General features: G+C 58.6%; 1 protein-coding gene across 6 annotated transcripts in view; it reads left to right on the forward strand.

The window, feature by feature from the left end:
- Positions 1-16,175, forward strand: part of AGRN (agrin) — a 138,358-nt gene that overhangs the window by 109,532 nt on the left and 12,651 nt on the right. For 4 of the 6 annotated variants that reach the window (XM_075437162.1, XM_075437163.1, XM_075437165.1 and 1 more), the window contains 17 exons: positions 984-1,127; positions 1,755-1,879; positions 2,342-2,447; positions 2,594-2,977; positions 3,132-3,266; positions 4,643-4,770; positions 6,677-6,791; positions 7,133-7,252; positions 7,617-7,973; positions 10,354-10,546; positions 11,147-11,362; positions 11,667-11,896; positions 12,345-12,479; positions 12,645-12,741; positions 13,545-13,709; positions 13,933-14,044; positions 15,150-15,161. In XM_075437162.1, coding sequence (XP_075293277.1) covers positions 984-1,127; positions 1,755-1,879; positions 2,342-2,447; positions 2,594-2,977; positions 3,132-3,266; positions 4,643-4,770; positions 6,677-6,791; positions 7,133-7,252; positions 7,617-7,973; positions 10,354-10,546; positions 11,147-11,362; positions 11,667-11,896; positions 12,345-12,479; positions 12,645-12,741; positions 13,545-13,709; positions 13,933-14,044; positions 15,150-15,161 — 2,774 coding nt within the window. The remainder of the gene's footprint in view (positions 1-983; positions 1,128-1,754; positions 1,880-2,341; positions 2,448-2,593; positions 2,978-3,131; positions 3,267-4,642; positions 4,771-6,676; positions 6,792-7,132; positions 7,253-7,616; positions 7,974-10,353; positions 10,547-11,146; positions 11,363-11,666; positions 11,897-12,344; positions 12,480-12,644; positions 12,742-13,544; positions 13,710-13,932; positions 14,045-15,149; positions 15,162-16,175) is intronic. The other 2 variants (XM_075437164.1, XM_075437166.1) reach the window with 1 other exon arrangement.

The following is a 16,175-nucleotide window of genomic DNA, read 5'->3' on the forward strand; positions in this document are numbered from 1 at the left end:
GTGGAAGGAACGAGGTGGTGTTGCCCGATGATGCTGACCCCCACCAGGAATAGCCACGTGAGAATAGCAGTAAAAAAACCAGAAAAAAAGCCCCGTTTATTGCAAATGGTGTTGGAGACCCACCCAGGAAAGCCAGTAAGAGCCACCTAGGCAGAGCCAGGTTGAAGAGGGGTTCTTGGGAGGGGACTGCAAACAGCAGAGAATACGATTCCACCCATCTCTCGCTGAAGTCACGCGTAGCTCTCTGCCGAGCGGTGGACGTGTCTCGGGCTCCCGCCTGGCCGAGGGACGGAATCCAAGCGCCGTGCTCAGAGGCAGCGAGCTCCGGCTGGGGACACCGCTGTGCGGCTGGAGGGAAGGAAGGATGCTCGGGGCTGCGGAGAAAGGACTCCTGGGTTCCTCTCACGGCTCCAGGAAGGAGTGCTGGTGTGAACGCTGGCACGTCAGGATTCAGTAGGTGCAGGTCAGAGCCCGAAAGCTTAAATTGGAAACAGGACGTCACCTTTGTAACAGCAAAGGCATCACACTGCTGAGATGTCTTCCGAAGTCTGTGCTTCATTCGCTCTTACCTGTGGTCTTTAAATCAGTCTCGCTCTAAAAGCGGGATCGTAAATGTCAGTAGATAAAATCCTCAGACCTCAAGCTAGACAGACACTAATGGCCAGTATCTCCTCTGCTTTACCCTGCGCCAGAGAGAGGGAGAAGGTCTCCTGGGATGGGTGAAGGGTCCTACTGGAGCCACGTAAATCTTTTAGTGGTGATGGGAACGGGGGTCTGCGGGGCAGACGTGGGCTCAGAAGCCGTGGGGCCATGGTCAGAGGGCAGCGGCTGGCGTGGGCGCAGTAAGCAGCGAGTGGCAGTGAGCTTCATGGCCCTCCCTGGACCCTTCTCCTCGCTCTTCCTTGGGTTGCTGGGGGACCTGGGCAAGCCTGCTGTTGGCTCCACAAATCCACCAGCAAAGCAGTGTCTCTTTTCTTGCCCAGCCTGTAACTGCGACCCGGTGGGTTCAGTGCGTGACGACTGTGAGCAGATGACTGGACTGTGCTCCTGCAAGACTGGTATCACTGGCATGAAATGCAACCAGTGCCCCAACGGCAGCAAGCTGGGCATGACTGGCTGTGAGAAAGGTGAGGGAGCTGCGTACCTGAGGGCTTGCTACCTGGGACATTGAGAGATGGGTGCTGGGGTGCTGCTGCAGGGCGAGACTGTGGAAGACGTGCATCCCTCCCACCCTGCCTGCTTGTGCTTCGGGGGAAAGGGGCCCTGGCCTCTGCGCCTAGCTGGGTTCCTCCTATCCATGAACCCACGCACAGCACGAGGAGCTGTTGCTCTGTTTAGAATCGTAGAATCATTAAGGTTGGAAAAGACCTCTAAGATCATCAAGTCCAACTGTCAACCCATCCCCACCATGCCTGCTAAACCATGTCCTGAAGTGCCGTATCCACACGTTTTTTGAACCCCTCCAGGGATGGGGACTCCACCACTTCCCTGGGCAGCCTGGTCCAATGCCTGACCAAAGGTGAAAGTCTGTCTCGTCCACTGGTCTGCACTGCTCGGGCGAGTCCCTGGGAGAGCCAAGGCCCAATGGGAGGAGAGAGGGATTTTGGTTCAGCATAGCCTGTTTCTGAATGATTGAATCATAGAATCATTAAGGTTGGAAGAGACCTCTGAGTTCATCAAGTCCGACCATCAACCCATCACCACCATGCCTACTTGGTGTGAGCTTTGCTCATCTCTTTCCCCTTCTCTCCCAGACCCATCAGCCCCAAAATCCTGCGAGGAAATGAACTGCGAGTTTGGGGCCTCGTGCGTGGAAGTCAACGGCTTTGCCCACTGCGAGTGCCCATCCCCGCTCTGCTCGGAGGCCAACATGACCAAGGTTTGTGGGAGAGGCAGCCATGGGGGCTGAGCAGCGCACGTGGGGAGGTGCGGCCGGCTCGGCTGTGTCTGACTGGTGCAGGCAGCGCGGGAGTCCCGTGTCTCTTCCCCCTGCCCAGGAGCAGGCGGGCAACCTCGGTCGCTGTCTTCAGTGCGTGGAGAAGGGTGACGTGCCAGTCAGAGATGTCTCCCAGCAGAGCTGAGTGCTCTGTGCCCCATCTGGCACATCTGAGCTGCTCCTGGGCTTCCCCAGGGGGACTGAGGTGCAGCTCACATTTCACAGAGAGTCTCATAGAGTGGTTTGGGTTGGAAGGGACCTCAAAGATCATCTAGTTCCAGCCCCCTGCCATGGGCAGGGACACCTTCCACTAGACCAGGTTACTCAAAGCCCCATCCAACCTGGCCTTGAACACTTCCAGGGAGGGGGCATCCACGGCATCCACGTTTCCCCTCTGCCTCCCAGGTGTGTGGCTCTGATGGCGTCACTTACGGGGACCAGTGCCAGCTGAGGACGATCGCTTGCCGGCAGGGACAGGCCATCACAGTGAAGCACGTGGGGCAGTGCCACGGTGAGTGCCTGCAGCTCTGGACCCAGGTCTGGTTGCCTCCCTGCGTGGTTCCTCGCTGTGCCGTCACTCTTCGTGGTCCCAGCGTCACGGACAGCCTTTCTCAGACCTGCCCCTCCTTACCTACCCTGTCTTGCTGCTCCTTTCAGAGTCCATCACTCACACAAGCCACACCTCAACACCCACACCTCTGCCCACGCTGCCTTTGGACAAGTTAATCCTTCCTCCACCGCTGCGGCTCACCACCCGGGCTCCAGAGCCCACCGAGCTGGCTACCAGCACCCTGCTGTTGGAAGCCAGGCCTACGGAAAGAGGTCACCCTACGACAAGGCGCATCACGACTGCCAGACCAGCCACCACGCCGTGGATGACCCACGGGGTGTATAAGACCACCGTCCGCCCTCTCTCCACCGCACCGGTGGTCCTGGCCACCACCCAGCCTACCTACGTTGGGTCAGGCAGTGCAGAAGGCAGTGGAGACCAAGAGATGGGCATCAGTGGAGACCAGGAATCTAGTGGGGCAGGCTCTGCCGGTGAGTACGCGCTTCTCGAGCTTGGTAGGTTGGTTGTGGGCTAAACCCTACCCCATCTCTCACGACGAAACGAAGCTGTGTCTCAGCGTCATCGTCTGACCCGGAGGTGAGGTCTGACCTCCTGCTGGTGAATGCTCCTCTTCGTGCCTTGCAGGGGAAGAGGAGGTGGAGGAAAGCCAGGTATCGTCCACCCCAGCCGTCGAGAGGGCGACTTGTTACAACACCCCGCTGGGATGCTGCTCTGACGGCAAGACTGCGGCTGCTGACGCGGAAGGCAGCAACTGTCCGGGTGAGTTTGTCATCAGGGCTGGGTTCTGGGCTCCCGTCTGGTGGTCAGGAGTCAGGCTGAGCTCTGGCAGGGTGCTGGAGAGGGAGAGATGCCATGGGAGCTGCCTGGTGGGGAGAGCATCAGGGTGCCGTGCTTGCCCAGCTGGCAGTGAGCACGGTCCCTGGGTCCAGCCCAGAGCTGCCGTCTCCCTGAGGGACATCCATGGGGACGTGCTGAGCCCTGGTAGCTGGCAGACGTTGTGCCCTCCGGCAGCCAGCCCCACCGCTTGGGTGGGTGCTGCTGTTCACACGGGGAGCCAGAGCACTCGGCAGTTTTCTTTGCTTAGGTGACCACTTTCTTCTTGGCTGCTGCAGCCTTAGGACTTTGACCAGTGTTCTGCCCAGGCTTCTGCAGAGCTCACAGCTGGCTCTAGGGGGGAAGAGGGAATTGCTTTGCCCCGGTGTCTCTGCTCGGCTTCCCGGGGAGTCTGAGCTTCTCGCCTCACACTGGGGTTCCCAGGGGTGCTGGCTGCTCTCCTGACCTAGGCGGGATCTATCATGCCTCCTTACAGTCCCTCTCACACTGTCCGTGCCGAGGAAACGCAGAGCCACCTGTGCTCGGCCACAGCATCGGTTGCCCTGTACACACATCCTCACTACCCTAAAAATTGTTGCTCTGGGGCCATCTCCCAGATGTTTCCTCACTGCTCACTGAGGTCCTTCTGAACTGTCCCTGTTCCTGGGGGTTTCCAGCAGGACATCCCCTTTTCCTCTGGACACCACGTTCCCCTTTCAGACCGGGACAGCTGCTGGGACCCTCCCGTACGGTTACCCACAGCGGGGATCTTTCTGCAGCTCTCTCAGCACTCCCTCAGCTGCCCTGGGAGGGAACCACACCTTGGGTTCCTCTAGCAGTTTCCGTCTGATTTCGCAAGGCTGGCCGCAGCCTGTTAGCTGTCAGGGTCTCTGCTTCCCTCTCCCAGCACAGGTCTTCTCCGTGTCCAGAATCCACGTTTCGCTGCCCTCTGCCCCTTGTTTGCATGCCCGTGTCTGATCCTGCCGTGTTGACTATGTGCTGCTCTGGCTAACGTCTTTCTCTTGTTACTCAGCCGGTGCAGGGGGGCTGCTACCCGGGCCGGAGCTCAGAGGAAACCGTATGGTAAAAGCTGCCATCTCCAGCCTGGTCTTTGCCATCTGCTCCAGCACCCTCTGATACTAATCCTCCATGGCGCTCTCCCAGACCCATCCAGACTAACCCCAACACTGGCACTACCCGCACACTGCCATCCCCCTTTCCCCCCAGGGACTCGAACGCTCCTTGCGGCTGTCAGCCCCACGCCTGTCCCCTGCCCACCAGCCAACTAAAGGCGTTTGTCTTGTTTGCCCTCCCTCCCCTAGCTACCAAAGTCTTCCAAGGAGTCCTCATCTTGGAGGAGGTGGAGGGCCAGGAGCTGTTCTACACCCCTGAGATGGCTGACCCCAAGTCGGAGCTCTTTGGGGAGACGGCCAGGAGCATTGAGAGTGCGGTGAGTCCTTTGTGCTTGGTCTGGGGTCTGGCTGGGGGTTTTCTGGCCTCGGCAGAAGAAGAGAGGACCCTGCTTGGCCTCCGAGGTGCCAGCGCTCTGCAGGAAAGCTGTGCCCACTGCGTTCCAGCCACCCCGCCGAAGCAGGGACCGAGCGCTGTCTGCTTTCTGAGCGCTGCTCCCCTATCTGTGAAATGGCTCGAGTGCCTCGGAGGAGCGTTGCTCCACGTTGGGTTTTTTCTTTTGAGATGGGCTTAACCTGCATAAGTTGGGAGTGGACACAGCTTATCTCCAGGGCCAGCGCTTTGATGGGGTGGGCGCTTCAGAGTCTTAAGGAGATGACACACACCGGCTCTGTCTAAGAGGCACCCTCTGTGAATTTGTCCCACCTCTGTTTAATCTGCCTGTGTTATTAGCCTCTCCCACATGCTGTGTCAGTGGGCTCCATCCTTTGTTCCATGCTGGGTCAAAAATCATCCTTTTTCAGCTTGAGCTTGGTGGTGAGGCAGTTTGGACGAGAGGTTCTGCCTTCGCGCCCTGGCTTTCCCAAAGTGTCCTATCTCCACAAAAAGCAAAAACATCTCCAAAACCCTTTGCCCCTCCAGTTCAGCTACACAACTTGGGAAGCTGCTTGTGTAAATCCAGTCTCCCACCTTGAAGGAGAACCCCCGCTGCGTTGCCAGCTCTTGGAGCAGGCAGTGTGTACGTACGGGCATGCCAAGGAAGCGCTGGGTCGGGTAGCAACGTTGTACTGTAGCCTGCAGTGTGGCACAGCAAATACAAAGCATCTCTGCAAGGAGATTAACGAATTTAGAGCTGGTTCCAAGCTGCACTTAGAAGTTGGCAAGCCCTCCACACAGTCATAGGAGCAGCTGTGTGGCTGGCATATGGACCATATGGTTCGTGCAGCTCCGTATCACAATAGCGATATTTCCCGATACAACAGTGGCTTCTATCTGAGGATGCAAACATCCTCACAAAAGCTTCATTTGCTGGTTCATCCACTCGGCCCTTTTGCTGGTTTCTGTTTTCCTAGAGCTGGAGGAGGTGAAGGCATGGCACAGGCCCTCTCTCCCAGGGTCTGGGGCTGGGCTGAGGGTTCCTGCCACAGCTCTGTGCTGCAGAGACCTGTGCAACCTACCTGTAGATACCCATGGACGTGACGTGCTCCTTTACCCCTCTGCGATCGCTATGCCCGAGTTTATAAGGGGAGACTGTACCATGGGACCATCGGGCAGTTGATTGCTTTCTGCTGTCTTTGCCTTGAAGCCGAGGGAAGGACGCAGTGGGCTCTAGCTGTGACGACTGCCAAGCCAACGTGGGGCTGGGCAGATGGCGAGCAGGGGTGTTAAAGCCCTGACTTGCTGTAAGCCTTGGCCTGTCGCCGTCTCCTTGGTGTTGACTTCAGGCAAATCCTGCGATGTCGGAGAGCCAAGTTTTAAAAGGCAGTCGGGTACTTAGAGATGCAGAACGGTGCCTTACGGGATTTCCCAAAGTGCCTAAGCAGGTTTACACAGCTTTAGAAGAGATCAGTAAGGCTTAGATGCCACACAATAGAAAATCCTAATATGAACTGCGAGGTGTCTCTGGTCTGGCTCTGTTCCACTCTTCTCCACGGGTACGATGGGGATTGCTTGTGTTCCCCACACTGTTTCTGGAGCCTGTTCCTACCTTTGACTGCAGGCCAGAAAGAATAGGGACCACCTGAAGTTCTCGCCCGACACAGAGGAGCCCTGTTCTTTGCATGTGTCCGTGGGATGTCTTACAAAGGTTTGGATGCAAACCCTTGTGGGTTGAAACCAAGGAGACTCACTGAGACCCAAGATCTTCTACTGCACGGACCTATGTCCTAGGATCTCCCCATTACTCAATTTGTTTATCTTTCCTCCCTTCACCTCCGCCCAACCAGCTGGATGAGCTTTTCCGCAATTCTGACGTTAAGAAGGATTTCAAGAGCATCCGTGTCCGAGACCTGGGGCAGAGCAGCGCTGTCCGTGTCATTGTGGAGTCCCACTTTGACCCAGGTAAGAGCCTCCCCAGTGCTGATTCTCTGAGGCCTCACCGTCTGCCCGAGGAGGGAGCAGGCACTCCCAGCGGGGCTGCTGGCCTGAGAAACACGTGTGTGGCAAGGAGCATGGAAGAAGCTTGTTAAAATTTGCCAGGGCTATGTCTTCTGTCCAGCAAAATCAACAGGTGCTCTGAGAAGAGCTGGGAGGTGGTACACCCTTAGCTGGTGCCTGGAAGCATCTTCCTAGGGAAAGGAATGATTCGGATGCATCATGGGGAGGTCACGAGAGGGGAAACTGCTAGGTGGGCCTGCATCTTCATTCTTGCCTTTCTGCTTTCTCTCCCTGGCTATGATCAGCCACCTCCTACACAGCAGCTGATGTCCAAGGGGCCCTGCTGAAGCAGATCAAAGCTTCCAAGAAGAAGACCATTCTGGTGAAGAAGCCCCAGCAGGAGCATGTCAAATTCATGGACTTTGGTGAGTGCCCTCTCTTGGTTTAGGCTTCTAAACAGGCAGGCTGGCTCTTCTGGTCTTGGTGGGGCCTTTCAGCTGTAGCAGTCACCCATCAAAAGCTTCCCCAGATGTGCCATCTAGAGCCAGGGCTCGGAGATTCCATGTGCCCAAACTTCTTCTCAACTCAGGAAGGTCATAAGGAGGGTAATATTGTGGGAGCCCCGGAGAGCGGAGAGGGCACTTGGGCTTTCAGGCATGTGGTGGCCTGGAAGAGCTGTCCTTCCAAGCCTCTCTGCTACCACGTCGCCCCAAAAGCTAGAGTGGCTTTCCCTGCTCCCAGAGAGGGTGGCAAAGCACCAGCCTCCACCTGCATTCTGCTGCCTTTCAGACTGGATCCCCCGGCTCTTCACCACCACCGTGACCACAACCACAGCCACCACCATGGCCCCTGCCACCACCCGACAGTCCACCACAGCCGCCGCTGCCACCACCGCCCACGTCCTGCGCCCGGACGCCGCGGGCCGACCCAGCGCCAAGACGTCGGGCGTCATGAGCACCAGGAGACCCACCTCCGCCCTCCCTGCCACCACCCGACGGAAGCCCACCCGCCAGCCACCCACCACGAAGAAACCCTCGCGACCCTGTGACTCCCACCCGTGCCTGCACGGTGGCACCTGTGAGGACGATGGGACGGAGTTCACCTGCAGCTGCCCGGCGGGCAAAGGAGGAGCCGTCTGCGAGAAACGTACGTGTCTGCCACCTCCGTCCGTCCGTACTCCAGCAAGCGGCACGGGCTGTGCTGTGCTGAATGAATGTGAATGAATGAACGAATGTGACTGAATGGCTGTGCTGCCATTCAGCGTGACCTGGACAGGCTGGAAAGTTGGGCAGGGAGGAACCTGATGAGGTTCAACAAGGGCAAATGCAGGGTCCTGCACCTGGGGAGGATCAACCCCATGCATCAGTACAGGTTTGGGGCGGACCTGCTGGAGAGCAGCTCTGTGGAGAGGGACCTGGGTGTCCTGGTGGATGACAGGTTGACCATGAGCCAGCAGCGTGCCCTGGCTGCCAAGAAGGCCAATGGGATCCTGGGATGCATGAGGAGGAGTGTGGCCAGCAGGTCGAGGGAGGTTCTCCTTCCCCTCTACACTGCCCTAGTGAGGCCTCATCTGGAGTACTGTGTCCAGTTCTGGGCTCCCCACTTCAAGAAAGGTGAGGAGCTACTGGAGAGAGTCCAGCGGAGGGCTACGAGGATGATGAGGGAACTGGAGCATCTCTCCTACGAGGAGAGGCTGAGGGAGCTGGACTTGTTCAGCCTGGAGAAGAGAAGGCTGAGAGGGGACCTTAGAAAAGCTTATAAATATCTGCAGGGTGGGTGTCAGGAGGACGGGGCCAGACTCTTTCCAGTGGTGCCCAGCGACAGGACAAGGGGCAATGGGCACAAACTGAAGCAGAGGAAGCTCCAGCTGAACCCGAGGAAGAACTTCTTCCCTCTGAGGGTGATGGAGCCCTGGCCCAGGCTGCCCAGGGAGGCTGTGGAGTCTCCTTCTCTGGAGATATTCCAGCCCCGCCTGGCCGCGGTGCTGTGCAGCCTGCTGTGGGTGACCCTGCTTGGGCAGGGGGTTGGACTGGGTGACCCACAGAGGTCCCTTCCAGCCCCTGCCAGCCTGTGATTCTGTGGTTCTGTGACTGCGTGGTGATGGAGAGATTGGGGGGCACAGCACCAGGCGGGAGGCACTGCGGGGGTCGATTTAACCGGCTTGCTTGGCTCTGCCGAGAACGGCTGTGCGTGCGCTGTGCGTGGGAAGTCGCGCACGGCAAGGCTGCGGGCGAAGAAGGTGCCAGGAGCAATTTATTGCCAGCTCCGCTTCTGAGAACACCCGTGCCCTGAAGCGTGAGGCTTGTGAGCTGCTGCCTTTTGATCTCGGCTCGTGGCGTTGTCGCCCGCAGCTCCTGGTGACTGCGAGTTAGTGTCACCGAGAGAGCCCTCCCTCTCCGACGCCACGAGACGCGTGCTGATAACTCGGGCTCTGTTCCCCAGCGCTCGGAGCTGCCTCGCCAGCAGCCGCGGACTGGCAGCGTGCTTAACCGGAGCTGCTGCCGTTTACTGGGAGCTCCCACTGGCGATTCAGCGTCACTCCGGGGGTGCTGGGTGGCTGTGAGTGCTTATTCCCAACAAGCTTTGTCCCTAAAGCCGTAAGCTGGAGCCCTCAAAGCTGCTATTGGATGTGGGTGTCCAGCCCTGTTAATTTTAATAGGACTTGGCCTGCCAGATCCCTTGGGAATTCTCAGCTGCAGTAAGGGAAAGCTGGGCGTGATGAATGCAAATCTGTCATGTGGGATTGCGGGAGGACAGATAAAAATTATCTGAGGAGCAGGGAAATTGAGTTACGAGGAACAGCAGAGCTCAGCGGGGGGCACAGGGGACGTGATAGCTGGGCACAGAAAGGACCGGCGGCACTGGTCGTTGCTGGGGAGGAGCTGACTGGGACACCACTGGAGCTGGGTACTGGGGGAGCGATACCGCAGACCTCCAAAGCCTGGGAGCAATCTCTGGGGGGCATGTCATCACCAGAGGAGTTGGTTGCTACCAGTACGAGCGTCTGGGAGGGGGTCACAGGGGATAATTAGACAGGAGTGTGGGCCCAGAGGAGAGAGCCAGCTTTGTGGGTGTCAGGAGGATGGGGCCAAGCTCTTTTCAGTGGTGCCCAGCGACAGGACAAGGGGCAACGGGCACAAACTGAAGCAGAGGAAGCTCCAGCTGAACATGAGGAAGAACTTCTTCCCTCTGAGGGTGACGGAGCCCTGGCCCAGGCTGCCCAGGGAGGCTGTGGAGTCTCCTTCTCTGGAGATATTCAAGACCCGCCTGGACAAGGTCCTGTGCAGCCTGGTGTAGGTGACCCTGCTTTGGCAGGAGGGTTGGACTAGATGACCCACAGAGGTCCCTTCCAACCCCTACCATTCTGTGATTCTGTGGTTCTTTCTGCCATTTCACAAGAGCTCTCTTTGTACGGGTAGGAGAACGTTCACAGGCTCATGTCAGGCCTTTATCTGCTCTCTGTCCGCCTGTTCCCTCCTCTGCTCCATCCCCTCTTCCTTCCTCTGCTCCCACCCTGTTCTTGCAGCTATCAGGTACTTCATCCCCAGCTTTGGTGGCAAGTCCTACCTGGCCTTCAAGATGATGAAGGCGTACCACACCGTGCGCATCGCCATGGAGTTCAGGACTGTGGAGCTCAGCGGGCTGCTGCTCTACAACGGGCAGAACCGCGGCAAAGACTTCATTTCCCTGGCGCTGGTCGGCGGCTTCGTGGAGCTCAGGTGGGTCCTTCCCCTCGGCCCCGTGGGGATGCTGCTCATGCCAGAATGGTCCTTGCAGAACACCAGAACATCCACTGGGCTCGAACTTGCATTCTAGGAAGCAGTAGCATCCGATGGACAAGAGGAGGAGCTTTTTTTCTGGTGTGATAGGAATACTAAGGGGACTCGTTCCCTGTGGCACTTTTCAACAAAGTTAATTCAGGATGAATTTTGAAAAGCTGAAAGGTGTGGGAGGTTGATTTTTTGGGGGCAAGTGAGAGGTTTTTGTGCTGGAGAAAGAAATGCAGGGGAAGAAAGAAAGGGGGAAAGGCCCCAGGAATCTGAGCTGAAATGATTTTTCCAGTACCAAAAGCCAGATTCGCGGATGTGAAATGAGGTGAGGTGGAGGGCAGACCCCTGGAGACTGCAAAGTCCGGACGAGCTCTGCCGGGGACGGCTGGGTGCTCCGCATGCAGCCTGCTCCAGAGGTTGGGAGGGAGGCTCCTGGGTGCTCCCAGCTTCTCCCTGGGATGCAGCAGCCCCCGTGCCCCGGCGCAGATGTCACCTTTCTGCAGGCTGGCACGGACACGCAGCCACAGGCCTCCCCCTCTTCTGCTCCAGGTTTAACACCGGCTCCGGCACGGGCATCATCACCAGCAAGGTCCGTGTTGAGCCTGGCAAGTGGCACCAGTTGGTGGTGAACCGCAACCGCCGCAGCGGCATGCTGTCCGTCGACGGGGAGCCCCACGTCAGCGGCGAGAGCCCGACCGGCACCGATGGGCTCAACCTGGACACGGACCTGTTCGTTGGAGGAGTGCCGGAGGACCAGACGGCTGTGTGAGCGAGGGCGAGGGACCGCTGCCCTGGGTACCGCGGCGTCTGCCGCGGGCAGAGCGTCCCCGCGTCCCTCCGCGTGCTGGCAGGCGGCGGCTGGAGGGTCGTTGTGGAATGGGGCTTAGTTGGGTTTGGGGGGGCTTCTGAAAGATGCTTGGAGGGCCTCTGTGGTTTTGTCCTCGGGGAACCTGGTCTGGTGGAAGATGTCCCTGCTCGTGGCAGGGGGGTTGGAACCAGGTGATCTTTAAGGTCCCTTCCAACCCAAACCATTCTATGGAAATCACCCCCCTCCACTTTGTCCCCTCAGGGTGGCAGATCGAACCACGGCCACAAGCGGGCTGAAGGGCTGCGTCCGCCTCCTCGACGTGAACAACCAGATGTACGACCTGCGGGAGAAAGGCAGCGACGTGCTGTACGGCAGCGGGGTGGGCGAGTGCGGCAACGACCCCTGTCACCCCAACCCCTGCCACCACGGTGGCATCTGCCACGTCAAGGAGGCAGAGATGTTCCACTGCGAGTGTCTCGACACCTACACCGGTACGGGGGCTGCAGACAGAGCTTTGCTGGGGCTCCTGATCGCGCTGGCTGGCCCTGAGGGATCCCAGAGCCTCTGTGGGGAGGGATGTGGTGAGGAGCATCAGCAGCGGGTTAGAGACAGAAGCGTAGGGTGAGGCGGCATCTGGTGAAGTCAATAAATTTAGAATGTAGACCTGTTCATATGCGCAGAAGAGCCAGGATCTGTTTGTTCTGGTGCACAAAAAAATTTCCCCTTGCATTTTGGGGGTGTAGTCTGGCAAGGGTATCATCTGCCGTTTGCGGGGTCCACTGCGGGGGGCTTCTTGGGTCACGGGAACCCAACCTGAGACAGGAGAAGGCAGCTGGCAGGGCCATCAGGAGAAGTTGGAGACATTTGTCCCTGGCCAAGTCGTGCCCGGTGGCTGTAGGGTTGAGATGCTGACGGGACAGACTGCCTTTTCTGCCGCAGGCCCGACGTGTGCCGACGAGAGGAACCCCTGCGACCCGACGCCGTGCCACGTCTCTGCCACCTGCCTGGTGCTGCCGGAGGGAGGTGCCTTGTGCGCCTGTCCCATGGGCCGGGAAGGAGACTTCTGCGAGCTAGGTGGGACGGGAGCCGGCAGCGGAGCGGGGCTGGGGAAGGGGGTGGAACTGGAGGTGCTGATTTCCCCAGCCTGGGTGGCCAGGAGGCCTTGCCTGCTGTGGCTCTGGGGCACTGGCTGAAGCTGCTCTGCCTCCTCTTCCTCACCGTTCCCTCGTTTGTGCCCAGTGACAGAGCAGGACCACACCATGCCCTTCCTCCCGGAGTTCAATGGCTTCTCCTACCTGGAGCTGAATGGGCTGCAGACCTTCGTTCCTGACCTGCAGTAAGTGCCAGGGAACAGGAGCGGGACAGCCAAGAGCATTGCCTGCGTGGCTGATTCGAGGGTGACAGCTCGTGCTCTGAGCCTTGCCTGTCACATGCCAGCTCTCCCTAGAGGTCTTCCCTTTCGACAGCTTAGGGAGGTTTTGTCCAGAGGGGCTGGCACGGCCAGAATCCCTGCAGCCAGACCCAGCCAGCAACGCTCCCTGGGTGCTTGGCGTTGCGACAGGCTGGGTAAATGGGCACTGCAGAGCAGCGTCCTGAACATAGAATCATTAAGGTTGGAAAAGACCTCTAAGATCATCAAGTCCAACCATCAACCCAACACCACCATGTCTGCTAAACCATGTCCCGAAGTGCCACATCTACACGCTTCTTGAGCACCTCCAGGGATGGTGACTCCACCACCGCCCTGGGCAGCCTGGTCCAATGCTTCACAACTCTTTCATTAAAGAAATTTTTCCTAATATCTAAGCTAAACCTCCCGTGATGCAACTTGAGGCCATTGCCTCTTGTCCTATCACTAGTTTGTTGGGAGAAGACCAACACCTGCCTCACTACAACCTCCTCGCAGGTAGTTGTAGAGAGCAGTAAGGTCACCTCTCAGCCTCCTTCAGACCAAACAATCCCAGTTCCATGGTAGATGTACCTCTTACCTGGCAAGGGAGCCTTATGGGGTGGCATCTCTCTGCCATCCTTGTATTCCCAGGCAGGCAGAGCCATTCCAAAGACTCGGCACATGGGGGTGGAGGAAGGGAGCGTGTGGGCAGCTGGATCAGAGGGTATCTGTAATCCTTCTCTCCTCAGGGACAAAATGTCCATGGAAGTTGTGTTCCTGGCCAAGAACCCCAGCGGCATGATCTTCTACAATGGCCAGAAGACAGATGGCAAAGGGGACTTTGTCTCTCTGGCCTTACACGATGGCTACCTGGAGTACAGATATGACCTGGGCAAAGGGGCGGCTGTGCTCAGGTATGGTGGGCTGCGGAGCTGCTCGTCAGGGCGGTGGTGAGGGATGGTGGTGGCTTTCAGCATCCAGCAATGGCTTTGAGCTGCAAGCTGGGGCAGTCCAAGCTGGTCAAGCTGCGCTGGCCTGGGCAGCCCAAGCTGGTCAGGGGAGGTTTCCAACGCAGTGTTCACAGGTGGTGACGGCAGAGCTCTCACCCACGTGTCTTCTCCTCCTTCCCACCACCAGGAGCAAAGAGCCTGTTCCCCTCAACACCTGGGTCAGCGTCTTGTTGGAGAGGAATGGGCGCAAGGGGGTAATGAGGATCAACAACGGCGAGAGTGTGATGGGAGAGTCACCGGTAAGTGGATGGACCGGGGAGAGCTCTCTGGGCTTCCAGCCCTGCTCCTCTCAGGTGTGAAATGAGCTGAGGAGTTCCCAGGCTCGTGGGCTTTTAATCCCTGTGGTGAATGGCTTGGAGGGTGGAGTGGGCAAGACCTGGGCAGAAAAGGATGCTGCAGGGCAGAGCTTGGCTGCTCTGCTGTGGGGCAGCAACCGCACACCTCTTCCCACTCTGCCTCCCTCCTTGTCCCCCGCCACACACCTCCGCAGCCCCTTTGCCAGCGACACGCGTGCCCTGATTCTCGGGGCCGTGGTTTGCGGGCTGCGTGTGACGGAGACCCCCGCACGCACGCACACAACCCTTTTCTGCGGTCCCCGAGGGTCCCTGGGCTGGGGCAGGTGGCTGAGGCAGCCTTGCAGCCCCGCTGTGCCGGACCCGGGGGGCTTCCAGCCTGTGCCCGGGATAGAGTCATAGAATCACAGAATCATTAAGGTTGGAAAAGACCTCTAAGATCATCAAGTCCAACCGTCACCCCAACACCACCGTGCCTGCTAAACCATGTCCCGAAGCGCCACATCCACGCATTCCGCAGCGAGCTCAGCCGGGGGCAGGTCCCGGGGCAGTCAGAGCCCGGTTGCAGTGCTGGTGCCGAATCCATTAGTGCCTTCTCTGCTCCGCTGGCAGCTTGCCTGTCCGACTGCTCCCTGCGCAAGCAGCGGGTCCCCAGGGTTTCGTGGCGGGGCCACTGGCCTGCCCTTCGTCCGCCTTCCCGGCGGGGAAGCTGGTAATGCAGGAAAAGCCCCAGCTGCTGCTGAACTCATCCTTAAGATCCACCTAGAACTGCAGCGTCAGGATTACGCGGCTTTCCTGCAAAAGAAGGGATTTCTTCCTCCCTTCCCTCTTGTCTTTTCAGGCTTCTCTCCAAGCGAAGGTTACCCCTGGCCCCTCCTGTTCCCTCCTGCAGATCCCCTTCCCTTCCCTGCCTACCCCGGGCGCTGGCTGCAGCCGTGGTCTTGCAGCCCTGCATGTTACGATGTCACCCACTGATCTCCCTTTTCTCTCTTTCTCTCTCTCCCTTTGATTTTCATTTGTATTTTTCCTTCCCCTGCTGTCTGGATCCCAGAAATCCCGTAAGGTAAAGATAAGTATCACCCACTGCACCTCCATCTCATCTGACATTGGCACGTTGTTCTTTTTTGTTTTCCATTCAGATCTCGGTGTTTCACCTGATCCCCTTCCCATCTGACCAAGCAGCCGTAGGATCCCTGTAGATTAGAGACACTCGTTTCCTCCGCCGTCATTAATTTCCAGCCAGTTGTTACGTGTTGTTTCGGAAGCATTTCAATTAATCCGGTCATGTTTCTCGTGTTAACCCCACAAGGCATTAGCTAGTGATTCATATAACTGCATCCTCGCCTCGCTGCCCGCCTTGGGTGCAGCCCCGGCGCGCGGGACCCGCGTGTGCCCGTGACCCGTGTGGCTGCGGGCTCGCCGGGGACCTCTCCGTGCTGTGCAGCTGGGGCTGCAGGGTGACGGCGAGGAGGGGGTCAGGGGGTCTTGCTCCTCCAAAGCCACAGCCACGGGAGATGCAGGAGAACCTCCTCTGGCCGTTTGCTGTAGGGGACCTGTAGCAGCCGGATGAGCCCAAGCTGAGCCCCGCTGGTGTGAGTTTGGGTTTGAACATGAGCCCTGGTGAGACTGAAGCAATATTGGTTTACTTGGTTTGGGGGGCTGCACAGAGCCAGGGGCCTCCACGCTTGAGGGCGTTAGAACAGCATCTTCCCAAAATTAAATTAACCCTTTTCCTTGTGTGCCTGCTGGCAGGTAAGACCTCGCAGACCTCGCAGCTTGGCGTGAGGAGGTTCGCTGGAGGCCCCTTTCTCCCAGCACCCTTCGCGCAGCCTGGTTTGGTGCCAGATGCGTGGAGCCCACCGGCTCCCGGTGCTCGGCGATGGCTCGCCCTGGCAGTGCCGTGGCCGGTGGCAGGTCCTGGCAGCAGGTCCCGGCCGCAGTGGGCTGCCGGGCATGCGGGGCAGTCGGGCTGGGCAGGAGCAGCACCTGGACCAGAGGAGAAGGTGGGGACCCGCTCCCATGTGGGATGCTGAGTCCAGGCTGCTGAGGTGGCCAGCGGTGCCCCACACCAGCCCTC

Source organism: Opisthocomus hoazin, chromosome 16 (assembly GCF_030867145.1).
Source record: "Opisthocomus hoazin isolate bOpiHoa1 chromosome 16, bOpiHoa1.hap1, whole genome shotgun sequence".
Lineage (NCBI taxonomy): Eukaryota > Metazoa > Chordata > Aves > Opisthocomiformes > Opisthocomidae > Opisthocomus > Opisthocomus hoazin.